We start from the raw sequence: 27,921 nt of genomic DNA, 5'->3' as shown, positions 1-27,921 counted from the left end.
GACAATACTATGTTATTATTTTCACTATTAATCTTCATAATTATTGAATATATAAAAAATATGTCAACACATTTTAAATATGCATTTATTAAGACTATTAACATGTAGGGCTATGTATTTGCACTTAACATATTTACTGAATGCAAAAATAAAGTAAGTATATTAAAAGATTATCATTTATTATTTTAACGCTATACTTAGAAAATAGAACAACATATTTCTATCCTTTTTGAAACTTTTGTGTCAAAGTGTGGCAGGGACAAGCATTTGTATATGTAGTATACATGATTTACTCGTGTATTTTCCAAACAATGAAACATTTATATTTATACAATATATATGTTTAAATGACTTTTTAATACCTGAATAATGTGTGTGAATAGGAAGTGGGCAGTGCACAGATCAAGCCGCGAAACTCCCCTTTGTGGTGGACTGCGGTCAGCCATATTGTAAGTTAAGCCTTCCAGAGGCCGCAGCGCTGAGACGCCCCTAGGCCAGTGCAAACGTGAGCGGCTCCCTTAAAAACCTGTGTGGAACGCTCGACCATCCATAATTAAAAAGCCAAAAGCTCAGAGTAGTGCTCTGCATTAATTGATGTTGGAAAAAAAAAAAAAATAAAAGGAGGAGGAGGCGCAGATTATAATGTGTGGAAATGGCTACCTGGGGCACTGTTCATTAATAAGGTACCCACTTCATGACAGGCTAGCGATGCAGTTACATAAAGTCATAAAGTACATAAAGTCTGCATGTGTGTATGCATGGACTGGAACTGGGGAAAAAGAGCAGGGGAAAATGGAAGGAGACAAAAAGAATTGAATTCTTGCTCTAAAAAAAATATATATATATATATATATATATATATATATATATATATATATATATATATATATATATATATATAAAAACACACACGCACACACACACATATGAAGCTATAAAATTTATAGCTATCTACAGTGGGTATAGCAAGACACTTTATTTGCCTACAGTCTAAAGTAGTTTAATTCTTTGCACATCTTTAGGTTGAGGCAGAATTCATTATTGAATCAAATTGTATCAAAAATCGAAAATTGATTCTAATCGAATCGGAGACCCAAAAATCGTGAGACAGAGATTCCCACCCCTAATACACACACAAACATATATATATATATATATATATATATATATATATATATATATATATATATATATATATATATATATATATATATATATATATATATATATATATATATATATATATATATATATACACACACACACACACACACATATACTGACACACATATACTCACACACACACACATACAGCGTGTTCCCTCGTTTTTCGTGGTTAATGGGGACCAAAACCCCTCAGTGAAGAGTGAAATTCGCGAAGGAGGTCCGTCACAATTAATACAAAATGCACAAACTATTATTTATATAAATAAATATGTTTTGGCTCAACAGATGTTGGGAACAACTGGGTTAAAGTAAAAAAAATAACGAAGACAGTTTGTTTGTCTCCTCCGCGTCACACTCACCCGCTCTCCAGACCGCGGCCTCTTTTTGGGCCGCGTTGGCAAGGCGTCCTCCTTTGGGTTGGTGTCAATAGCCCAGTAAGAGCCCTGAGGGAGAAGGAGAGCACTGTCAGCGCACTGAAAAAAAACTGCTTTCCCATATTTGCACATTCCTCGCAGTGCTTAGCGAGCTGTCACAAGAGCATCAAACTAGCACTGGCCAATTATGATAAAACAAAATCACCACTATTTGGATTGATATTGACATCACAGACATGATGCATTCAGGGTGCTTTCACAATGCAGCACCTTCGATTGGTACCATAACAAATATTCTTCTACAGCAATAATTTTTATGATTGTGAAGAATTGAAAGCAAAATCACAATTACATTTTGCTTAACTGCCCATTTTTTGGGGTGTATAACTCAATAATAACTCAATAATCTGCCTTCATTGTATTTGTTATGTGCGTTTGTGAGAAATGTGGGTAGGCTATTGTCAGTCTGGAAAAAAAGTCAGCTTCCTAGACTGGAGGCTGGTGAGAGGCAGCTGCTGCCATGCTCTTTTTGAATCTTCACTTCCTCAGCCCCAGGTGAGCAAGGCACCGTTGCAAAGATGAGCTCTCGGGCCAGGAAATGAGGAAGAGCCACGCCGGCCGAGGTGGAAGAGGCTAATCAAGGAAAAAAAAAGTGCAGGCTGACTGGAGGAGGGTGGAGTAAGAGTTTTGGGGGACGCCATTCTACAACCACAGCCTGAATTATTTATCTTTTGCATTTTATTTTTTTTTTTCCAAAGGTGTTCTCCAAGGCCAAAGCAAGGCAGCATGCGCTTGCAAAAAAAGTTCTTTTTTCCCCCCCCCACTTAAGGCCGTGCGAGTTTTGAATTTATTTTTAATATTTTATGAGAAGAAAATCTCAATTGTCAAGAGAAAGTGAGATCAGGACCTTTTAAAATGACTTCCCCAGCAGAGAGAATAATTGATGCATCCACCAGAGAGCGTATTCATAAAATAATAGCGTCGTACACAATGGCCTGCCCCTGTTAAAGGGAGAAAATGTTATTTCACAACTCACGTACTCTGGCGAGGCTGAAATTGTTCGAATGAAAAGCCACGGTTGGCATATATTCATTGGGTGGGGGGGGCTGTATCTATGAAATGATATGTTTTAATGCGCGCCAAGCTTTGGGGTCAATTAACGGCTCCTCAGAGGGGTTGAGAATAATTCACAAACGCAATCAAGCCGAGAAGAGGGAAGTAAAAATACAACGGTGATAAAAATGCAGTAGCCTCATTAGAAATTCCACACCATTGATAAAGGTGACATGCGTCGTCACCGCAGTCAATCCGTGCGCGTTGTATAATGCGCATGTTTTAAAATGAGGACTCACACAGACAAAGCCACGCTGGGCTCCGTTGCTTTTAATTAGTGCGGGGAAGAACACTTTAAGTTAACCCTCGTGGGATGAGAGAGTTGCTGCATTTTTTTTTTCCTCTCCCCACCCCCGACGCCCACCCCCAGAGAGTTGGCAGGAAAAGAGAAAAACATATATAAAGCCATTAAATTATTCACAAATATTCTGCAACATAGTGTTAGGTCCACAGGAATATAGCACAAACCATCATATTTTCCTCAGCCAGAACAAAATGGTTTCTGTATCATAATGCATGCAGTATCTTGTCCTTTACATATATTAACTTGCATGATGCCATCTACTCCGGCGGCTTTCGCCAAAAGCAATATTGTAATATTTTGAGATTATCATACCTGGTACTATACTACAAGAAAACCAAGGTGGTAACCTATAACAGTAAAAAAGTTGGAATTATAAATCAAAATGCAGACATAACATTAGAGTTATATTATGAAAATAAAAACAATTTTAAGCAAGAATTCCTTCTAAAATCAATATGGGTAATGCCACAAAAAGTCATAATTCTGCAAAAATTCCATATATGCAATATTACAAGCATTAACGTAAGGTGTGTAATGGATGTGTTTTTCAGGTAAAAGCTAAAAGTTGAATTCTTATAAGAAAATTGTGTTTGGTGTTTTGCATAAGAACTTCATTTGTACAAGATTTAACCGATACTTTTGAAATTATGAAAATAATCTTACATTTGTTTATCCAATAAGTCTTTTTCTTGACAAATCTTGTTCAAGTCGAGCAAAAAAATCGGTCGACACAAAAGTTCCCCTGCTAATGCATAATTTTGAAACCATAATCATGGCGCCCAGAACCGATGTTTGATCACGTCAGTGTTTTTGCACAGTTTTTTTGTTGCTGTTGTAAACACTGCACACTTAATAAAAGTGCTCAAGTTTTTTTTAAGTGTTTCATTCAGATGAAAATGCTTGGCCGAAACCAAAAACTGAAAATGAGAAACGCCTTGCCGTAACCCGAAACACCATTTAAAAAGAAAAACGCAATTTCCTCACATCCCCTCATGGCAGCGAGTCGTCTTTGGAAATGGACTGTAACAAGCAGTGTCCTACACAAGTCTTTAAATGATTAATGAAAATGAAATAAAACGGCGTACTATGGCTCTGAATATTAATCTTGTTCAATGCCTGTTTAAAGGGGACCAGTTTTAATGTGCCCCAGTTTTATTGTGGTAAATGTTATGTGATATTTATATATGAAAAAGGCAGGTTTATTCATTATTTTGATTCATTGACATACCAATCATTAGAATGTGAAACAGAAGACTATTTGAGTATTTGATTAGGTATTGTAAACAAACAAGTGATGGACCAATTATTGTAATAAAGTAAATAATTAATTTCCCTCTAATTATTCTTCTTGCCATATGTCATCTTTCAGAGATTGATATGAAGCCCAGATTATTTAGACTTTTAAAATTATTAATGTTTATAAGACAGACTTATTCTTTGAGTTTGTACTGTCCGACGGCATTTCAAGGCACCACGTAGACCGCATATATAGTTAGCTCATTTTTTCTAAAAATCCTTGGAGCAACACTTTCCAACAAATTGCTGAGAAATTCCATCTATCGGTATAATGGGATAAAAAAGTGTGACGATAATTGCCATTTTCAATATATATCCCATTTGATCTGTAACGATTGATTTACATGCAGTCAGATGGTGTGTTTGCACAATAACGAGCACCATTTAATCCTGACCATCTCCCAGACTGACAGACACACGCAGACGTTGCCTCTCCTATCGCATCCAAGCAGCAGTTTTCATATTCCTGCCACATTACAAAATTGATGCAACATATCAAGAGCAGCTACCGCCTCTTTGAAGTTGTCTTGTGCACGAGGGGGGTGGCGGAAGGGAACGGGGAGGGTGGGCTGTGGAAGGGAGTGAGGAAAATTCCAAATTAAACATTAAGGATGCGAGCACATTGCCCGTGCATCTGGAATGGGATCCATACAGCAATAGATTATTTTGTATTTAGTGGAGCAGCTCCCAAGAGTGTCAATATCAGAGGATTACAGCAAAACATGAAATTAGCATTCAGTCCCCATCCTCTAGTACGCAGCAAGGCGTAGCTCTTCGTGCATGTGTGTGTGTGTGTGTGCATGCTTGTGTGGGGAGAGGGTAATTATTTGTGCCTACCCCCCCCCACCCCCGGCATGTGTAGCAAAAGCTCAGATAGTGCGGGGCAGAAATGTAGGTTAGGATCCATAAGATTAGATTTACTGTATGCACAGCACAGGACTAAATAAAGGGGCTGCACTGTCATGAACCACCTCAGTGGATAAGGGGTAATTATCAGCTTGATGTCACAAGAGACAGCAAAGTAAATGGGCTGAAAACCCAACAGTAGGTGGGCCCACTGAGATTCGAATGTCAAATTAACATAAGCAAAAAACATGAGTGAAGTCGGAGATTGGTTTCTGGATCCTTCAGGGGATGTAAGGATTTTGGAAGCGACCTTACTTAAACCCTGTTTTGACTTGGTCTTCACCAGTCTGACTTTTTCTCACCCCACCCACATTTGCTGTCTGAGCCCCCCCCCCGCGCACAAAAAAAGTCTCTCCTCACATATGAAACGCAATCTTGCGGGGGAGTCAGGTTCCTAATAGATTAAGAGCGTGCCATGCATTTCTCTACTGTCAAGGTTCTGGCAGAGATTCAAAGTTAACATTTTTCCAACAGAGACATGATATGCGCCGCCCAAAGAAGAAGAAAAAAAAAAAGTTAACTAATGCCAGCTCTTGGTACAATCCTAACACGCTCATCTAAATGTATTCTTTCATTATGTCACGTTATTTTGGGCTAGGTTGCATATATACATATTGATCCCCAAGGTATTCAACAGTAATCATGCAAAGCAGAAATTTTGGCACTTGGTTATGGAGGAAAAGGAATGCATAAGTTTAAATTATGCCTCGCAAAAATGAAATTGAATTAGTAGAAATATCGCCTTTATTTTGCGAAAAACTGTAATGGAAACACGGTAACTGTCACTTGAACATTAATGTCCATCTGCGTTATATCATACAAAAATTCAAAGTAAAAAGCCCTATACATTAACATTGTAATATAAACATGTGTGATTCATAATATGCATCAAAGATGGAATTGTGCTGGGTTAAATGTTTTGGAACTCACCTTTCCCGGGTCATCTTTAGAGCGAGGCACTTTGAGAAAACACTTGTTCAATGACAGATTGTGCCGTATCGAGTTCTGCGGGGGGAAAAAAAGAGAGACAAGTGCAGAAGATGAGTAGACATACAAAAACACATTACAAGAAAGAACAAGCCCACAGTTGCATATTTGGTTATAATTTTGCGGTTTGGACTTAGAAGTTGTTATCGAGAGATATTACACCTGCTTTCACTCTTCACATTGAAATGACATATCGTCAATGGGTGTGGTGGGATACTTAGTTGGGTGAAATGTTGCCTGTTTTGACATTTGACAGAAATAAAAACGCCAAAATGTTATACTTCTATGCTCGAATTCTGACTTTTCTTAAGGTGACCAAAAACACACTAAAGTTCAACTAAAAATGTTGCGTACAAATGATAGGAAGTTTGTGGACATTGAGGCCTATCCAGCTCAAACCTTGACCCATATCAACTAAGACAAATTTGACATTTATCCATTGCCGAATCATGGTTTGAAACTGTTCATTAAGTAATGGGGGAAAATGGTTGACACATTCTTTTTTTGCACCTTTCCCTCATAAAAATGGATTCAGGGTTACTTATCCTATCACCGCTCTCATACAGCCTATTCATCCAATTTGAAAGGATCTGTCGTGCATAATTATTAATAGACAATTATTATAAGGGTATTTATCGTACAGAGCCAAGCATGCATGGAAAATTGGAGGGCTAGGCAACCCGGGAATTTTCTTTACAATAATAGGTTCTATCCAGCTCCGCAAGTCTAAACACGCTTTCCGGTTCATACTTTGTTGTACAATATATATGAAGCAACGAAATCCACCCATTTTTATCCGTCTCACTCAGGGGGTGGCCATTTTGTCACTTGCTGATGACTGAAAATGACGTCACAGTTGCTCAAGGCTCGGTTAATGACCAATCAAAGCTCAGCTTGCAAATGTCAAACGAACAAACTCAAAAAACAGGTGAGAGGAACCTCTGAGATGGATAAAAACAGGTGGATTTTGCAGCTGAATTCATATTCCATGAGTGTAATATTAATAAGAATTTTGTGTTTAGGCTATTGGGAGTGTTTATAACATATTATAGAGAAAATGATTTTGGGTTGCATGGGTTAAAGACCCCACCCCTACCCCAAAAAAGTGGAAACTACTATGATTACATTATCAAATTACACATGTGCCAAAAACAGGAGCCAAGAGGAGTCCCATACCGGGATCGTGGCAGGAGCCTGATATTAATTAATGCTCCAGCAGGCCCTGTGGGGGCAAGAAATAAATTATGCAAATCATCAACCCAAAGTTAACTCATTACACGCTTACAAGCAACTCCACGACGGAAAAGAGTGAGCTCCAGCCAGCTGTCTTGTTGGGATGGAGAGGCGGGCTGAAGTAGCCACCAGGGCCAAGCAGAGTATCAAAAGCACCCCCCGACACACACACACACACACACACACACACACTTCCCAAAAAATAAAAATAAAAACAAAATGCTAATCCTGCACACCTCCACTCCCTTTAGTTGGGAGTGCTACTGACAGATGGCCACGCTTCAAAAAAAAGAAGGAGGGGTGTCTTCGCTCGCTTAAACGGACGTGGGAGATGAGTGGCGGGAAGTGAGCCGGAGACCCCCAGGTGCACGAGATGGGAGCCGCTTGTTCAACATTAAAGGCAATTATACCACAGGAGGGACGATAATGACAGGCCCGTTGTGTGATGCTGCCAATCGCGCCGCTGTGAAATGCCAATGGAAACCGGAGGATGCTTTCAATGTTCCCCGACAGAACATAAAGAGCCTCACAGCCAGTCAATTATCCATGTGCCTGGAGGGGAAACAAAACTGTACCTGAAACTGTCTTTTTGAGAAGCACCTATAGAGATGTTGGATGGCTGCTCTTATACAAAAGCACAATCAATATAAAGCACAAGGGATGTCCTTGTCTCATGATGTCGCCAACACAAGAGCCGAGGTGACGGACAGCGTTGGGCTAAAACAAAACCAGTTCATGCGGCAGCATTTAGATCTCAGTTACCGTATTGACTCTTTTTTTATTTGACTGTTTCCAACGTATGGCCTATACTATTGCATTAGAGTAAACTGAAGGAAAATGTATGTATCACAATACATCAATTATTTATGCTTACATATCTGTTTCCTCAAATACTATGTAAAAAATACTGTAAATTAATTGAAGCATGGTAGAATAAGTGGTTTTCAACCTGTTGTATCTTCATCCTTAGTGTTTCTTGCTTGGTGCATGATTTTGTTTTCCTTCTTTTTTTTAAATCCTTGAAAGCAGTGCACTCCAAACCTTTTTGTGTCACAGATGGACACACATTTTCCGTTTGTAGAGAGACAACCACAACCGAGGTGACTTGCTAAACACGGTAACTTACTGAAAACGCCTTAAAATACGCCTTAAAATGTAAATGTGATTTTTTTTTTAGTTACGAGCCTACCTAGAGCGTTATCATCATTGCTAGTTGCAAACGTGCATGATCAGGTTAAGATGATACTGTAGCAACAGTTTGTCGACTTTTTGACAAACCATGTAGTGCTGACTAAAACCTGGCTGCAGAATGCCTTCCCCTCACCCGCTAGAGCCGAACTAGACCAGTTCAAGTTCAAAGCTCCAATGCACCGCATCAATAATAATAATCCATGCAGTCGTTAATGCCACAAAATATGAACATTTACATGCACATATCGATGAGGGGTTTTTGTCTTCTATTTTGAACACTTCATATTCAAGCAAGAATGAAAGTTCATAAAATACAAGTGGAGCACAATCTATGGTGTGATGCAAGTTGACATACAAGTTTCATTTTGAAAACTTTTGGATGAATCAGAATGCTAAAGAGAGGACGGGACGTTCCAGGGCATACCGCACCAAGTATGCAGTGGGTCTTTCAACTTGCCTTATTCCCTGACATCTGGCTTTTGGCTGGTCTAACTGTCGCTTCTCTCCCACCCCCACCGCATCCATATGCTGGTGAAACTATCATTTCATAGCATTATATCTTATGTGTAATGGTGCTCACTCTGCAGACTAATCTCTTCCTGAGATGTCTTCCTTTTTTTTCTTTCAAAATCGGGAGTTTAGACAAGGGGAGAACGATAGGCAGGCTATTCAATTCGAAAAAAATAATTGATAAGCACCGTCATATGTGTGGTATGTTCTCTGTGTACCGTCATTTGTACCGCTCATGTTGTTGTAAAGCCTGAGTTGTGTTTGACTTTTGAGCCATTGTCTGTCTTGCTTTAAACATGCATAGTGTGCGGAGACAAACAGATAACATGTTCTAGTTTAAGCCAACATCTCCTACTGGAAAAAGCAGAGAACATCTGCATGGCAGACCGCACGGCACAAGCTGAAAAACAGTACTACTTAAGCACTTACATTTGTTTTACCTCTGTGTGTGTGTGTCTGTGTACATGTGCCACGTGACGCCAGGCAGGCAAACCTTGCTAGACTTGTGCAGAGGTATGCTCTATCCATTAAAGCCCGCTGGGTCAAGCAGAGGAGGTTCGCCACTGCTTCGAATATATTGGAAGTTTAAATTTTAATGAACGCCGTCTGCGTGCATTCTTGCTGTGTCACTGCTATTGCAAAGAGGCGGGCAGCATGCAAGCATTTTTAGTAAATACTAAACAGAACAAAGTGGCTACTGGAGAACATTGCAATTCCAGCACAGTGAGGGTGGAGATGAGAGGTGAGAACGAGATGACAGATCACAGCGGCGACTACAAAAGGAAGAAAGCAAAGTGAGGACTGGCCAGCAACGAGGCACCTGTGAAACAGAGATACTGGGGAAATCTATTTGCCTGCATTTCAAAACAGTTTTTTTGCATTCCAACTAAAGTGGAACCTTAGTTTTCAGGAATAATCTGTTCCAGAAAATCGGAATAAAAAAAGCTGACACGGACATAAAAATGTTCCTTGTATTCAAATTTGGAAAATCTGTAAATATAATTAACCTCTTACAAAAATACATTTGTTTCGAAAACAGGAACAGTTTTACACATAGAAAATTTGGGAATAGATGATTAATTATATGGAAATATAAGTACTTTGCATCACTTTTCTCTTCATTGAAGACTAGATTCATCGCATTAAAAAAAAAAAAAATTCTGACGTAAACGCGACTAGCCATACATCCTGACATGATTAGTCACAATACTCCGTATTCATATATTTTGCAAGAAGTCCTTTCTTGAAATTCTTAGGATGAAATTTTTGCGCAACGCTTACTTAAACACTAAAAGTTGTGTAGGTGCTCAATTCTGGGAAATGAGCGGAGGGGTCACATGGCTCTATAGCATAATCCGATTGGAAAACTAATAGAAAAGCTGGAGCATATGAAAACTGAGGCTTGGCTGCAATTGTATAATGAATAATTTGTTCCAGACCTAAAAGAGTTTCCACTGGAAAATCTTCAAAACCTGTACTGAATTTTAACCTAAATTTAAACATTCTGAACGACCGGGTACAAACTCAAGTTCATCACGTCTAACATTATTTTAAAAGAAAACCAAACACTCTTTAACCACTCCGTTTAATGACCAATGTTACATTGCTGATGCACCCACCCAAAAAAAAAACATTAAAAAGGATATATTACGGAAAATTGACATTTTAATGTTTTGTATACAAATCGTTGGGTTTCTGTAGTGACCCATCAGGTGAGAAATTAAACAAGCAAGTTTTATTATAACCTTATTTCATAAAATGTGTCAGTTTTAGTTCCGTACTTCTATCCCGCTGTTAGGCTAATTGAAGTAATAACCTGAACCACACCGAGTTAGGCCACCGATGAGGATCTGCGAGGATGGGTTAAAATCCAGATCCCATTTCAGCGGGCGTATACCAAGTAAGCAGAGCGTTATCAAGTTTTGTTGGATGACCATATTTACAATCTGCAATCCCATATCCATCCCTCCAGCAGTGTGCTTTCCACTCGCGGGCATCTAAGTCAGATATCAGCAGGAGGATGTTATGCGACGTCAAAGAGAAGAGAGGTTGGGAGCTGCCTGGGGAAATGAAGCTGTGATAAGTGTGTAAAAAGTACCGATAGTTAAATTTGCCACTTCTGTCCAACACCGCATTTAAAACGTATCGTAAATGAACCCAAAGTTTCGGTCGAACTCTGCATGTTCTACAATATAACAATGCGGTACTTCATGTTAAGAACAAAAAAGGGGGGAAGTGAGGTCAAAGAGTGTTGAGAGAGGTACATAAAGTGAGTCAGACAGTGCTCACTGCAGGGGTCCTGCACAAGTGCCGCCCAGCATCTACCTGCAACCCCCACAGAGCACTTCATATCTGACCTGAGTCTGCATGTACAATGCCTCCTACACACCTAAAGAAAAAAATGCGCACACACATCCACAGAAATGGCGGTGATTTAACACACCAAGACAGCAGTGGAGGCGTAAGCAGCTCCGCCCTCGCATAACCCCCCTCCCCCCAACCTCCCCTGCCGAGGAGCGCCGAAGCTCAGCAAGAAGAGCCGCCGAGGGGAAAAAAGTAGGTCAGGCTGACCTCTGCGCTCAGCATGTCAAACATCCCGAGTGAGCCAAAGGGACAGGCCGCGTCAGAACCCGGCTCCTCACAGCTGGGGGACGAACGAGCAACCGCTGCCGCACGGTCGGAGAGCCTGCGGAGCGGATTGGCCACGCTGGGACAGACACATGTAAGCACACATAGCTGTTAGACATCGGGATGAGCGCTAGCGACTTGAGGGGGGGCAGGACACTACGGGAATAACCCCATGCCCCTTTGTGATCTATGTTGCAACCTCATACCTCTGAACATATATTACGTGAGCACGTACACACTAAATTCTATGAACGCAAAGTTATGTCAACCCAGGACAACAGAATCTCTCATCTTAAGACCCTGGAAAGTGAATCCAGAGATTTGTTTCTAAATACAACACAGAGTACAGGTTTGAATATAATTGCTGAAAAGATGCCAAAGAATGAGATGAATCAGTGTGCGTAAATCTTTCATTTTCATCTTTCTGGTTGTCCTGAAGGCTTGGTGGGAGAGAGCTAATTCAATACTAAGTTGAAAGTAAGAATACAGGAATAACAGAATGGCCCAAGTCTATGACATTCACAGCCAGCAGATAGCCGCTACTAGGTGCTAGCAATGACTGGCTGGCTGGCAACAGAAAATCGTCTGACATCTGTTGGTTGGCTTTGTTTTTTTACTCCTTTTTCGATGATGTGGACCGGCTACTTTGTAGAGAGAGAATGCACCTTAAATTGCATTTTTGTTTTATTAAAAATCAAACCAAAAATAGAAGTCCTAAAATAAAAACTTTGTCTGTTTACTTCATAAAACAACGACAAAAAAACATGCATTTCAAAATGTTAAATATGGCTGGTAAACTTGAGGAACACAACTTTAAGTGCAATGTAAAGACCGATTCTTTCTTTTTCTAAGCATGGACTGATGGCTTTATTCTATGAGCATTTTTTTTTTAATTTAAAAGGCCCATATCACGACTTTTTAAATGTTCCAGTGAAATGTATGCAAATAAATTACATTTGGCACATGACTTTTATGATACTGATACTTCTAACCAGAAAGTGAAACGTCTTGTTAACTGATGCCGCACCTCGCACCGTGTGGCTGCCTTCATGATGCCACTCAAAGCCGGATGGTTACAAAACATCCATCCATCCATCCATCCATCATCTTGACCACTTATTCTCATGATGGTCGCAGCGCGCTATAGACTACCCCATCGTATTGAGTGAAGGAGCCAAAGCAGGCATTTTACTGACATAAAAATGAAAATGTGTCACGAGGCCACACTGACTAAAAGCCGTTCCTTTTATCAAATTCATCCCGCGGGACACCAGGATTCATAACAACAGTTCCACCCGCAGGTGAAATATTTACCGTGTAAGCCAAGCACAAATCTTCGCCACTTCAGCATTTTTTAAAGTAAAACGATGTCCCTAATGAATGAAACGTTGCACTTTACTAAGCCAACTGGGTGCAAAATTTCTCCTCCTCAAAATATGCTCTGGAAAAACATTGTTTGACCTCCGAAGTTTCATTTTATTGAGTTTACAGCAAGCATTCCAGGGATCAGCTGAGGCTGTATGATGGCCTACAGGTGCTCTTTTAAGTGTTTGGATTAAACCACTGAAAGAGGCTAACTTAAACGCCACTGGATTTGCTGCCTTTGTGATCAAAGAGCTGAGAGGTGGTGGGAAAAAACAGAAAGAGGTGAGTGGTGCCAGAGACAGTGGTTAAACATTACAATGACCGCCAGCACAGCAGCTGCTCATAAAAGGCAAATGTGCAGTGTGAAACGGATTCCCGAGATCCATTTACTTCCCCCCCCAAAAAAAATAAGTCACACTTATGTGAGTTACAATAGTTTGAAGGATGCTGTCCAATAACAGTGTCCAACATACACTAAAACAACATGCAAAAAACCTAAAAAAGGATGTATGCAAAGGAATTTTGGTGTAGAAAAGATTGAGCCTATGTTTCCCTGTCGATTATCTTAAATGAAAGCTATGCAAGCATATCCAAAGAAAACATTCTTGCAAGCACCGTCACTTTGGAAGATAGAACCGCAACCTCTAATTGACCTGTCAGCAAATCTGAATGATGGAGGGATATAAAAGACTGGAACCACTGCGTGGTTGTGTCCTGCGTAGATGAGTCAGACAGGCTCAAAAATACAAGTAAAAAATAAATCAAAACGCTCAAGAATGCTGCTTGGCATTTCTGCAGTTAACAGACCAATGAGGAAGTCTTCTTGTTGAGCATGTGGACAAAAAAGCTATCGCCCAAAATACAAAGAAATACTGGACCGACCTCAGAAGCGAATGTACCACAAAGTGCTACTCGTTTTATTCATTCAAGTTCAGACAAAAGAGGCCAGTCAATTCACAAACACTGGTGATTTGGAATGCCACAATTTTTTACTACTGTACAGTATACGAACACCGCCCCTTCACCAGTGTGCACCGAAGTAATGGGTAGTACAATAAACTGATAGCCTAAATTGAAGCAGAATTGCAGGCGACGCAACAAATCAGACACATTTCACGACAGTAGTTTTTTTTTTTTTTTTTAATACCAGGGGCCAGCTTCACAGTGGGGCATACAGTAATTTGACGGACCTGAGCACACATCATATCCCTTTGGTTTCTTGAACATAACATTTAGCAACAAATAATTAGCTTTAGTTTATGCCGCTGGTAAGAATATATTACGTTTTGTGGTGAATGACCGTGTTATTATGTTGGTTGGACATTGTGCTAAAGTCTGAAATTAATTGATGAATTAATTAATAGTTCTGTGCTCAATGGATTAAAGTAAGTCAAAACCGACAGTTGTACATAACTATTTTCAAGACACCAGAGTAAATAAAATAAAAGATAAGTCTTGGTGGTAATACAGTGGCATTGTGTGTGTGTGAGTGTGTGCATGTGTGTGTAATCAAAGAAAGTGACAAAAAGAGCACAGGAACTGTAATTTTCGGTTATTCATATGGACCCCATGGTATACCCACCAACACAGAACGTACACCTCTGCCTTAGGGGATCTGCACCGAGGCCAAAGAATGTAACACATCCACTGGCTATTTGTAGGGGATGTGGGAAGAAGGCATGTGGGATGCCAAAGCAAGCAGGATTTTTTTTTTCCAAAAGGAGAAAAAAAAGACATTTAATACAGGGAGAAATTTCACCAGGTGTGATCAAAAGAATTGAGCATCATCTCAATCTCATCGAATGGATGCTGATAGATGACTTGTTTTTCTTGAATAATTCAAATAAATGAAGAAATATTACAATTGTCATGTTTACAATGTATACAAATTATATGGATTTGAACCTCCTGTTCCTGGTGTTGGTTATGGTGGAGCAACTGGGTTAGAATGCAGACTGTTATCATCATCATCATCTTTCAACAATTGACCCTAGCTAAACCAACAGTTGCCAAAAACAATAGCTCAGATCATTTTAATATCAATTTAGATTGACTTTTCAACTCTGCCCTTGCTACTATCATTTGCATGCGCTTTGAATAAAACCACTGAACAAAAAGCACGCAGACCTGTCCCTGTCTGTACTATGAAGACTAACGACAAAACTAAACAGAAAAAAAAAAAAAATCACCAACTTTTTCCCCGGGTCATCTAACGCAGTACGCTGAGGTATTATAGTAATTAAAACCCAACAGCCACTTCTGCAAAAGCAGATGACACCGTGGGGAAATTCCTCCAAAGCCAAACCCCTCATGTCCCCCAACAATGAGCATTTGCTTAAATTAAACCCATTTCTCACTTACGGCCGATAATGAGGACAATGTAAGCGGGACAGAAATTGGCTTCATAGGAGATGACCTATGTTGATTTTTAAAGAAGCAAGTTAAGCAGCAAAAAGAAAAGTTGCTTGGAGGATTTTAAGCAACAGGCAATGCAAGAAATGAATTGACAAGCTTAAGTGTCACTGGAGGTCAGGGGCTGCGTATGCAGCTCCAAAGGACTGACAGTCTGCTAGTCTAGTGCATAATGCCACAAGTACACACTTATTCAGCTACATATTAATACGGTCAGATACGTGTGAACCCCAGTCTCAAGCAACACAGGTTTATATAAATAAATAATGTCTGAGTTTAATCCAAGGATTTTGAAACCTACTGTATGGAGCGCAGACAATAGGCGAAGGCAACACAAAACCTGTGCAGTTCTCTAGAGGCACATAAGAAGTTTATGAATGCAGTACCAAGGATGTTCCCGCTTCAACAGCAGGAGTACCGAGGGTAGAGACCAAACGCTCCTATATATCAATGTTTTGAACTCAATACAACCCACATCCGGCTTTATTTTTATTTTTTTTAAATGCACTTGCTTTTTTTTTTTTTGTTGCTTTCAGCCCACTCTCGGAATAGATTTGCACAGAGTCGAGGAGGTTGTTGGGGTTCAGAGGAAGAGCAGACTCCTGCATTATTTGTGAGGTGCACTTGATGTACCTAGTGTGAAAGCTACATTTAACCAGTCCTTCCCCTAAAAAAAAAATAATAAATAAAACTGTATGGTGGTGGTGATGGGGAGAATTCCCTAAATGCAACGCTGAATGGCAGGTCACGAGGTCTGGCTTGATCAGAACGCTTTGCAGCGCCGCCGGTCTTCACCGCTCGTTTCTCCCTGACCACTATTTGTGTTTGTCCCAATCTGTCTCGCTCACATTCAAAAACGCTTTGCTGGAAACCCGGAGCTGCCATACTAGACCACAATGCAATGTTGAGCACAGGGGAAGACGCATGCTTCCATTAAGTGGATTATTTCAGTGCATCCCTGACCTTCCTGAGTGCAGTCGCTGGCAAGGAACCAAGAAGGAATCGGAGAGAAATTATGACGTTCGCGCACTGCTTTCAAAATTGGCAGTGATTCACAAGGCCAGCTTGTCAATACAACACGCCTGAGATGAGAACTAAGACCTGGAATTATACCGTCTCTGGAGAAAAATTGGTTTTGATGAACTCTCACAGTAGTGAATCTGCTCGGAGAAATGCCACGATCCAAAAAGTTTCAGCATCAACCTTCTAGCTCTGTTTTTATGGCGGTCTCTCCTGTATAACCCAAAAGTGCTTCACAGAGGAAAACATATTTTATAACGCCACGAATATCAGCAGAGCTGTCCTTAAGAACTCCAATTTAGACCATGCCTCCACCGTCAATTCACCCCAAACTCAAGATAAATGAAATGATTTTATCGTTCATCCTGTTTTGAAAGACTTACACATGTTTTCTTTGTGCGAGCAAAAGGAGGAGCATGCAACTTTCAAATATGTGCCAAGCCTCAACTAAGAGATTTATATGACATTGTTTTCATTTGGTCAAATTAAATGTAAATGTGGATACTTCACTCAGGTCAATTTGTTACGTTGACACCATTATGGCTCGCGTTTTACTTGAGTCGCACTTTTTTTTTCACTCCACCAATAATTGATGGTTACATGGTATTAAGAATCTTTTTCATTGCAATGCATCAGTAATAAAATGTGCGTCCCACCCCAAATATGAATTAAGAGACTGATTGATAATACAGGTCAAATATAGAAAAAAAAAAGAAAAAAGATAATTACTTTTCAATAATTTATTTAGAGTTGACCCCTGCTATTTGGGACCAGGCCTATGTATAATTAACACTAATTGCCTTTGAGATATTTAGCATGATTTTAACTGTCCGGACAGCTTGAGGATAGATTTTCCTCCATGCAGCCCCTGAGCGAAAATGTGTTTGACATCCCTGCCCTAACAGAAGGGTGTAAATAAACTTGTGATTTGGCAGGTTACAATTCAAACTGTTATTTTAGAATCCTTTGTACATTTGGACAATGAAAGACCATAAAACATGTACCAAACCAAAATGAAATTAACTGCTGCTAAAACAACAGCATCTCTGGCAGCAGCATAACTGTGATGACTTGGCATTTTTCTTAAACAAGCAGAGGCGGTAAATTTGGGTGCGTACTAGACCACAAGGCGTTTCAAACAGTTCTGTGGAAAATCAAATGTATTTGATCACATCAGAAAGGAGTATTTTAGAGTAAAAAATGTGCACCATCATCAAGTTAAACGATTAGCTGCTAAACTAAAGATATACGTAGCTCTTGATTACTGCCAAGTGCACAGGCTTTTCATCACTCTCATGACCAACTTGAAAGGTGAACACACATTTAGGAGTGTAGCTGAACAGCCGCCAACATCCGCTGACAGGCCTTATTTGGCAGTGAAAAAACATCATTTCATAATTAAGGCTCATTAACAACAGACATTTTTTTTTAACTGTAGTTACCAATGCCATCACCGTTGAGACTAGGCTCATTTGAATTGTTACACAACACAGTATCTCTTCTTTGCTTTGTTTGTTTTCCTGTGCATAGTTTGTCTTCGAGTGGCCAAAAAAAAACACTACCAGATTGCCAAAGGAAAACAGAGCTGTGTGGCTGACCATTGAAACAAACCAGGAAACTGTCAAATCCACCGATATATGCAAAAGAGGCCTTTGCTTCGGCTGTGCGGTTATTTGTGTTTTTCTACACACTGCAGCAGCAGCAGCAGCAGCAGCAGCACAAGGCCAGGAAGGATTGGAGGCAAAGTGACGTACCCCAGTTTATCCTCCCTGAAAGCCTTCGCATGCTCTCAGTTCCACATGAGAGATCTGATGAAAGCCGTTTGTCAGTACGCCACTTAATTATCAGCCCGAAGAAGAGGAAGAAGAAGAGCCTCTGACGCTGGCCTCTGACAATGGCTCACAGCAGCCTGCTGACGACGGCGTGCACTAACAATGAAGAAGCGAGCGCGGCGACTAATGGTGATGGGGCGGTGCCAACTGTCCATTTAGGAGTTTGGACGAATGGCGAAGCGGCACAGAAAGTCATTGTGTGCCACCTCGCTGTGCATTCTTTTTTGTGGCTGCTTCAGCAGCATGCGGGGATACAAATTCTGCAAAATGCCGTGCCGGGAATATAAAAATATGCTAAACCCGCACCTCTATATCAAGATAGAGACGATTTTGTTACACAATATGCAAGTAAGTAGACATTTTGATAAGATGAAAAAAATTACATTTTGGAAAAGTTGTACAAACACATTACAGACAAATGCCTGGACTCATTTATGTACATACTTTGTACTAATAATATTAACAACAACAAAAATACCATAGATTTACATTTGTACTGACTCAGCTGTAAAAAGAGAGCTCCATTTTAAGCTTTATAGTCACTCTGTGGCTTCTCCCAAATATTGTATTTTATAGTTTGCAGTTTTTCCTTACAGTACAACTCAAACCCAACAAGTTATTCCCCCATGAGGTAAGCTTAAATAACTCTGAGTTATCTAAATATTCAAGGCACCAGTGGCAGAATCTAAGACTGACCCAAAACACATTAACCTCTCGAAGAATCAACCTTGTTCCTCAGAAGCAGAATGTTTTTTTTTTAATCCAATCTGAAAGTTAGTGACATGTATTAGTCAAGCATAACCTAATCTAACCATTGACACAAAGCAGGGCTATAAATATCACATACATGCTGTATTTATCCCTTCATTGGATAATTCTGTCAATACAATTGAGTATGTCTATATATATATATATATATATATATATATATATATATATATATATATATATATATATATATATATATATATATATATACACACATACATACATACATACATACATACATACATATATATATATATATATATATATATATATATATATATATATATATAAAATCAGGGGAGAAAAGGTATAGCGCTTCTTGTATCAATGTATCAATGCTTCTTGTAATCAATTAAATGATCATTTAAAAAAAAACATAATTTACCAAACCATTCAGCCTTTTTTCCTAGCACTTGTGCTCGTTAAGAGTCATGAGAGAGCCGAAGCCTATTCCACCTGACCATCCTTAGACTTACTTATGAAGGTGTAATATTGTTTGGGGAAAAAAATGCCGAACAAATCATGGAACAACTTGCAAACGGATCTCATTGGATCCTTGCCTTTTTATGGGAGACAGCATTGTGACGTTCTGCGCCGGGGGGACATTTACAAAACACAGCAAATGCACAAAAGAAGCGAGTAGCAGCATCTTGCTGGTCGCATGACTGAAGTATGACTTTTTTTAAACTTCCACAAACTATCAAAAATACTCAATATGATCCTCTAACGAGAGGGAAATCCGCGGCCCACTCGGCAGTCCATTAGCTGATTTTATAGAGAGCTACTAGACTTCTGACCCATTTACAATCCACGGTGGTGGTCAAAAGAGGCCAGAAATCTCCATGCACCCGCCATCCCTCCATGCGGCCACATTAACGCACTAATTCGGACGCAATTAAGCAGTGGGGAGAGGTTTTGGCCTTGCGGCTGCCGCAGGCCACGCTGAAGGACTTTGGCTTGTCAGCACTGTGGGAAAAACACATGTTGTGCATTTACTGAGGAAACAACTCTGATGGTGTTGGAAGAATCAAGTTACCATTTGCCGTTTTCTCTCTACGCTACTGTAAAATGTGGTACAATTTAAAAAGCAACCAAAATATCATTCTGCAGCTCAAATATTGTTAGATGTAAGGTTTGCTAGCAGACAAAGGACAGAAAAGATGACAAGTGATCGCAAGCAACGGAAAGTGTTATAATAACCATAGAATATTAGAAGATGCGCCGGAACAACCTGTCTTGGGGTGCTCAGTAAAATATAGCTAATAATTTAAAAAAGAACAAACCGTCCACTACAATGTCATCTGTTGAGTTTTTACTGTAGGTGAAGAGAGTTACTGTACGGTTCCCTCAAATCGTCTTCTAACTGCAGACTAAGGAATAAAAACGTGCATGCAAAAACAATAAAAGCATGTTCACATGTGGAATGAGCTGTTCATATAGTACTTCACTGTGTTTACAGTATATGGCAAATGGACAACAACTATAACACCAAATATGAAAACTGATCTCGCAATAGAGCATGCTAAACAGTGTAGGTGTGAAACGTTGATTTTTCAAACATCTATCGCACTTGAGCTGAAGGCTATTCCATCCAAAAAATGGTCTGTCAATTGCGACGCACATATTGACAGCCATTTACACCATTGGACAATTGACATTGTCTTCAATAAACCTATCATTTGGCGAACGTGGAAGAAAGACAGTTCAAACCTAGATCCTCTATACTGTGAGGCAGATGTGCAAAACACAAACCCACTGTGCTGCCTAACGAGGAAACGCACCCCATTAATAATCTTGACTTGTTTCTATCGTGAAAGTAAATGCTAATCATTACAATCATCACAATACCCATGACTATGAATAATGTACATACCCTATGACAAAATATTTAACCTGAATACTGATTTATCAGTACCAAGCAGACAGCGAGTGTAAAATGTCTAGTTGGGACCACGTCGACGCTTTTACATACGTTTCAAGCAGTGCGTCAAGCGTTGAGGACATGACATTGACAGATGAGCAATAACGACTTGGATCTTCACGTGTCATGTCCGTGGCCGACGTGACCCGCGATTAGCCCGGCCCGACGCTCGCTGAATGTGAGCGACAAGAAGCGTGCCTGTTGATACAGGCGGCGCGGAAGGCGGCGCGGCCGGTTTTGGCATGTCATCCATCACCGGTTCTACTCGGCTGCAGCAGCTGCGCCGCTGTGCCACAACGCACACGCAGATGCTGACCCCTCTGAGGACACTCTAGCGGGATGATCAAATATCAAGGACATGAGGCCCCTACTGCTTCATTTACAAACATACTTTGAAAAATTGACGTAAATGTCAATATGTTGCATTAAACAGCAGGCAGAAGCAGTCAAGTGAAGACATTCATTAAAATATAAAATGGTGAACAGCACGAGTGGGGAGTGACACAGAAGGTGAGAAAGCGGGGTTAGATAATTGCCAGAGCGTAGGAAACTTAGATTTCCAGCGTAATTACTTGCCATGCAGATTTTATGAAAATGCCAATCATCTGACGCCATTCTGCTCCTTTTATCAGATAGGAATGACCCGGTGCCTGGATGTAGGGCATCATGGCAGAGCTCATATTCAGCTCCGTTATTCCCTTTGACCATACTGGCAGTCCCAAGTTGGTACACATTTTATTTTATTTTTGATTTTTTTAAAAGAACCTTCTCTTGCCTCTGCTAATTAGTCTTAAAACGACTTCCTCTCACCGCATTTGTGCTACAGTACTGCCAGATAAGCTTGTTCTTTGGAGAGAACACGTTACCTTAATTACAAATCTTATTCATTATTTTCAAGATGAGATAAGATGGAATGCTCATTTTAAAAAACACGCTGAAAGTCGATGAACACAAACATCAAGATTTGGACCAAACATTTTCGTAACTTAAAAAAATCTTAGTGTCATATTTGTAAAAGCAGTCATGAATAAATGAATTAAAAGGACTACAGGATAAATATGATCTGATGATCTCACTGCGGGCACACCCTTACCACCTTGCGATGAATTTTGATATTGTTAACCCAAAAAAGCATCTCGTTCATATTGCTGAGCAAAATCACTGGTTTGGCATTATTACAATAAATGAATAAATTAAATGTATGATTTTGAAATATTTGGGTGAATAAATTCCAAACCACAGCCCTCATTGAATGCAATCCATTTCAATTCAAAACTACAATTGCAATTGACCTGTAGCTCATTAGCCAAGGTGATAAATAGATTTTGTTTTTAGTCTTTTTTGTTGTTGACGATTTTATCCTAAATATAACAAAATGCGCGTTTTGCCCTCATGAGCTTCCGTAGCTTTTATTTTTATACAAAACCGTTCAGCCCCACAACTAATATTTTCCCTAAGCAATTATTCTGCCAATTTATTTTTTTTCAATGACTCAATCAATCTGATTTTAAAAAGCATGTTTTTTTTTTCCTCACAAATCACTGCAATGGTTAAAGTACTTCATTCTCATAATGTAGTAGCTACATTTTACTTTAATTTTTGCTTTGTGAAATAGTGTCAGATCGGAAACAAGTCATAAGATTTGAACTGTTGCACACATATACACTTCAAATGTTATTAGTAGAGGTCTTATCATGAAAAAAAATAAATAAATCACTCACTTAACATATTTCCTACGGGAACAGTAACTTTAAAATGACAAGTTGGAAGTCAACTAGGTTCCCGTAATGGATGACGTTCAACTTTGTAGGTTCTAATTCTAAATGCAAAATCACCACAGATTAAAAGACATCAGTTAGTATTACAATTTGTTGACTTAAAAGGCGACACTACTCCGAAGCGGGTACAAGCCGGAGTGGATGAGTTTAACAGACGGATTCACTGTTAAAGGCAGATTCCGAACGCTGGGCTCTATTTTTAGCAAAGCGGCATTCATCAGCGCACCCGTCTCCCTTCTCCCCCACCCTAAGCCAGGGCAAAAAAAAATAAAAAATAACACACACATCTGAGCACACATACAAGAGGCAATAGTAAAAAGGCACCATCTGTGACCTTAATGTGAGTGAAAAAGTAGCGTGGTGTTCAGGTGTCAATGGGGATGGTCTATGACCTTGTTTTATGAGCAGATTCTGCCATGATGATTGAATTTGTCAACCACATTCAAATTGTGAATCCAGATGTTTGAGTAATTTCGCAGAAAATAACTTTTGCTAAAAACAATCGAAAACCAGTGTCTAACAACAGAGCCAAACGCATACATTTTTATCAACCAGCATTTTCGTGAATGAGATTTCTTGTGCGCCTTCCATTCATTTCTATGAGGAAAAATATGGTGTGATTTTGTTCATATTCAGTTGTGTTCAAATGCACAAAGCCAGATGAAATTAACTAATTAAGATGTCAATATGATATGAAAATTTCATATTTGATATTTTCAACTGTGTGAGTAGTTAGCACATCCGCCTCATTGTAAAGGGACCCGAACGCAATTCCAACTGGCTTCAGCCTTCCTGTGAGGAGTTTGCATGTTTTCCCTGAGCCTGCGTGGGTTCTCTCCAGCTTCCTCTCACAGTCCAAAAACATGCATGGCAGGTGTATTGGACACCTATAGCGTTATCGGAGGGCACGTGTGTGTACGCAAACGCTTAAAATTATGTCGCAACAATAAAATGATTTGAAGCTTAAATGCTTTATTTTTTGACACAGCTAAATATTAATTTGTGTAAAATCTTTAGCCAAGTGACAACTGTGGCAAGATCAGAGCCTGGAAGGTTGCCCTTGGCTCCCCCCGATGACATCTATGGATGCCGCGGCTCTGGCATTTTAGGACAAGTCTAGCCCTCTTTTCCTTTTCATAATGTGTTAAAATCTGCCCCCCAAAAAAAAGAGCCACGCAGCGTTGTTGTTGACAACAAAGAGGCAATTAGGAGGCGCTTGACAAAAGTGCATTTTTGCGATGTCCTGTGCAAAAACTCCAAGACGAATGCATACTATATTAAATTGGAGGTATATGTAAGCATTAAGCCTTACTTATTTTGCATTCAAATAATTATTGTTCAAACCCAGATATATGGAGCAAATTGGTCTGGTTTTGAGTTATGCGATTATAAGTCAACCCCCCTTATATGGAGGTTGAAAATGAGGGGAAAAAAACTCGGCTTGTACTCAGAGAAATACAGTACTTAGTGAACGAGTCCGTAAGTACTCAAAAGTTGAGCGCTTGTACTGGGATCGTCTAAAAAAAGGGGGGGGCGGGTCCTCAACATCCTTAATTGTTTAATGTTGACACTTGGAGTTATACTGTATTTATGCTATTATGGTGTCAGTGCATGTGGGGTTTTCATGTATTCCATCATTATAAACAAAGCCATAATTGGATATGCATTACTTTGAATGAACTTGGAAATTGTGTGTCAAGAAATTGGATATATAAAGGCGTTAAATTGGATTTGGAAACTTGGAACTGCAGTGTAAATCCAGCCAGGAAAAAAAAAAAAAAACCTCCTGACATGAAACCTAAAAGTTAGTGTCATACATCTCATTTGCGACAGCCACTTACAAATAGTATGCAGCGCAGACTACATCCAACAAGAGGGAAATCAAGTCGAGCTGGCCTTCTACTATGCAGGGAGGGATCCAACTACCTGTGTCTTTCATAATTCTCTATAATTGCCTACTAAAAAAACATGCCTCAACAATTCTAACTGATTAAGTGTTTTTTGAAAGGCCCGAAGCAGTTACTAAGAATGCATGTAGAAATCAATATTGGTGTTTTTTTTTTTCTTCCACCCCCAGGGAAAATGGGTGTGTCATGGACTATGAGCTCTGTATTGTCTTTAACCCTTTACTGGGCACAGTGACTCCTTTTTTGGGAGGGGTGGCAAAACGGCCAAAAGTGTCCATAACAGCCATTGCCATTGCTAAATTTCACCAAAATCTTGACAATCCTTGCCTGTTTAGGACTTAAAAACAGTGCCTAATAAAGGTCATTTTCGCCTGTTTAGACTATCGGCAGAAGAGCAATACCGTCCATGGAATCAATGACTTTTCAAGTGCATTGCAGGACCGTATCTCATTAAATAAAAAGGCTGGGAATGTTAACAGCAAGCATAGCTCGAAGGGGGAGAAACTGTCACAAAAACAGCAAAAATTTCAAGTCAACAACTCCGCGCAGGCCTGCAGGACACAGGAGGCAACGGTAGCAGCCTCAGGCCTTTTATGTTCTGCGCTGCAGTTAGCACTTGAGCGGAGTGTGGGGACAGCGGCTCCTTGCCAAAAAGTGTGTGTGCCAAGGCCTGCCAGCCTGCCTGCTCTCCCCGCCCACTCCAAGGACCCGAGCGTGAGCGGTGGGGCGCCGGTAGGCGGGCGCAAGGTAAGGCTGGTGGGCGGACGGCCAGGCTGGAGCTTCCTGACATGGGAACCCGCCGCACGGCAGGATCAAGCCGGCTGCAGAGTGAGTCACCACCCCTCCCACAAGCCGACAAAGTCAGTTCCTGTCCACCGTCACCTACCCCCTTATGCCGCGCCACAGAATTTGGGGCAAGTATTGACTCACGAAGAATTGTTGTTTTTTTTTTAATTTGCTATTTTCAAATGAGGGCGGAACGGTGGGAAGTGGTTAGCATGTCTGCCTAGTAGTTCTGAGGATCTGGGTTCAAATCTCAGCAATGGCCTTCCTATGTAGAGTTTGAATATTCTCCATTTTAGAGTGTTTGAGTCGCCAAAATTAATAGAAAAAAAAAAGTTGGTCTACGAACGACCAAGTCAACGTCAGTATTTTGGATTTTTGGATTTAGTTTTTCCAAATGATATAAATTTGTAGTGTCGTTTTTGTGGTAACAAACTGACAGATAACCGTCAGACGACACCCTCTCACCTTGCCCTTTTAAACCTGACGTCCGATTTTCAACGTGATGATGAAGGGATCAGGCAATTTTACACTTCCGAGATTTTAAGCCCTGAAAACCTTTTTCTGGTGGTTGAAAGATCAGTCAGGTATGTACATTTCAACACTTCCTTCCCTATCGCATTTAAATAAGCAACAGGAGCAGGGATTTTCCACAGTAGAGCTAGTCACAAGTCAGAAGCAGGAACATTATCTCCTTAGAAATGTCCTGAAGGTCTGCTTGCCAACCAAAACTCTCCATTAAATGTAGCCAACTGCCCAGGGCGGCCATTATGAAGCCTCAGATCTAATAGGAAGTTGAAGCTTTGATCTGTTTAGGGTTTGTGTGTATTTGCATTTTATAATGAGATCGGAGCAAATGTCCAGGGCCCCTGCGGAAGGCGGTTATGTGTCCCATCTTTGCACATCAGACCATTTACAGAGTAAAGCTATATTGCCTTCTTAGCGACATCAGGTATGAGAGTTGAACTTCAGTAAAAGCTGAGTGAGATTTGGTATTTGTTGGGCAATCATGGCTTATTTACATTTTCGCTCATTTTGATTATTATCAAGCACAAGTACCCAGGAGAAATCATAAAAATCACGCTAATAGTAACAACCTCCAGGTTGTCAAACTGCTTGAAATCTTCTCCAGATTTTTATCTGGAAGGAAAGCAAGTGTGGTGGGATTTATGTGAATTTTACTCAAGTGGGCCTCCAAGCATTTGAGATTGCCTTTGAGTTGATGGCGGAGGTCGACGTTTGACAGCCGGTGAGTTGCTGACTACACTTCTTCCTGAGCATTTAACATCAGTTACAGTATATTTTCAGACAGCGTAACCTGGGCTGGTAATTAAAGAGCTAGTGCGCACTGTTGGTGACAGAAATAGTCTAGCCGGGGTGTGTTTCTTAGTAAAAACAAAGACTACAAAAATCCATTTAAGAAACTGCGAGTTGTGGGGTTGCCAGTATATTTGGCCATGTGGTTTGTAAACTTCAGGAACAGGTTTGAAAAGTTCTATGCAGGTGGCACAGCAAATATATGCTACATGTTTATGCATTTTCTCATGGATTTTCATGGATTATTTTTTATTCAAATGATTATTTAATCAGAATCCCCAATTTATCGAAAAATAGATACATCGACAGATTACTCAATCATTAAGACTAGTTGTTATTTGCAGCCATTATTTCCAATGGTAAATCGTTTCTACGAGAAAGTATATTGTGTTGCATCATTAAGCCAGCTGCTTGTTTTTGACACAATCAGACTTCACCAAGTTGGCTTGTTCTCCTACACAAATTACCCATGTGGTTAAGGGTTTCTGTCCCGGCTCCTCAGTGAAATAAGGTAACAACGCCGTTGACAAGAAAAGGACAAAAAAAAGAAAACAACATAACTTCAAAACATCAGTCAACAGATAATTTTTGCTCCAAAGCACTGCCGTCGAAAATGTATACAAAGACATATAAGGCATTTGCGGTTTCTGTAAAGTATTCCAAATAAGCATGTGATGTTTTGCAAAAAAAACATCTTAAGTCCATTTAGAATTCCAGAGATGTCACAGGCTAGATTTTTGTTGTTGTTTTTAAGGGGTAAGACTGACAAACACATCGATACAGAATATTTCCATTTCAGAGAGTTTTCATGGAGAAGTCTCTAGGAATCCTTAAATCTGAAATGTCCTCAAGCTACTTGGCCACCTTCCAGAAAGCAATGCCTGCCATAGAGAAGACGGATACAGACCTGAATTATACACTCTAAAGATTGCTCAGAACTGCAAAGTGTGATGCGACGTGCCAAAGCCTTGCACTGAAAATAAATATTGAAAAAGATGATAACTTTCTCAGATTGTACATCCGGAAAAAGGTGACTTTCACAGTTTTCCAGAATTATCTTCGCATAACTCTTAGAGGCCTGACTCATTTCTCAAAGGTGCAGTCTTTAA

The 27,921-nt window shown here is 39.9% G+C and overlaps 1 protein-coding gene across 1 annotated transcript in view; it reads right to left on the bottom strand.

The window, feature by feature from the left end:
* foxj3 (forkhead box J3) overlaps nucleotides 1–27,921 on the bottom strand; it is a 95,817-nt gene that overhangs the window by 27,480 nt on the left and 40,416 nt on the right. The window contains exons 3-4 of the mRNA XM_088424166.1: nucleotides 6,091–6,165; nucleotides 1,527–1,610 (exon numbers count right to left, since the gene is read on the bottom strand). Coding sequence (XP_088280292.1) covers nucleotides 1,527–1,610; nucleotides 6,091–6,165 — 159 coding nt within the window. The remainder of the gene's footprint in view (nucleotides 1–1,526; nucleotides 1,611–6,090; nucleotides 6,166–27,921) is intronic.

This window comes from Hippichthys cyanospilos, chromosome 9, assembly GCF_059441005.1.
Source record: "Hippichthys cyanospilos isolate Australia breed blue-spotted pipefish chromosome 9, RoL_Hcya_1.0, whole genome shotgun sequence".
Lineage (NCBI taxonomy): Eukaryota > Metazoa > Chordata > Actinopteri > Syngnathiformes > Syngnathidae > Hippichthys > Hippichthys cyanospilos.
Note: the sequence above shows the minus strand (reverse complement) of the source record. Positions and strands in the feature narration are given on the sequence as shown.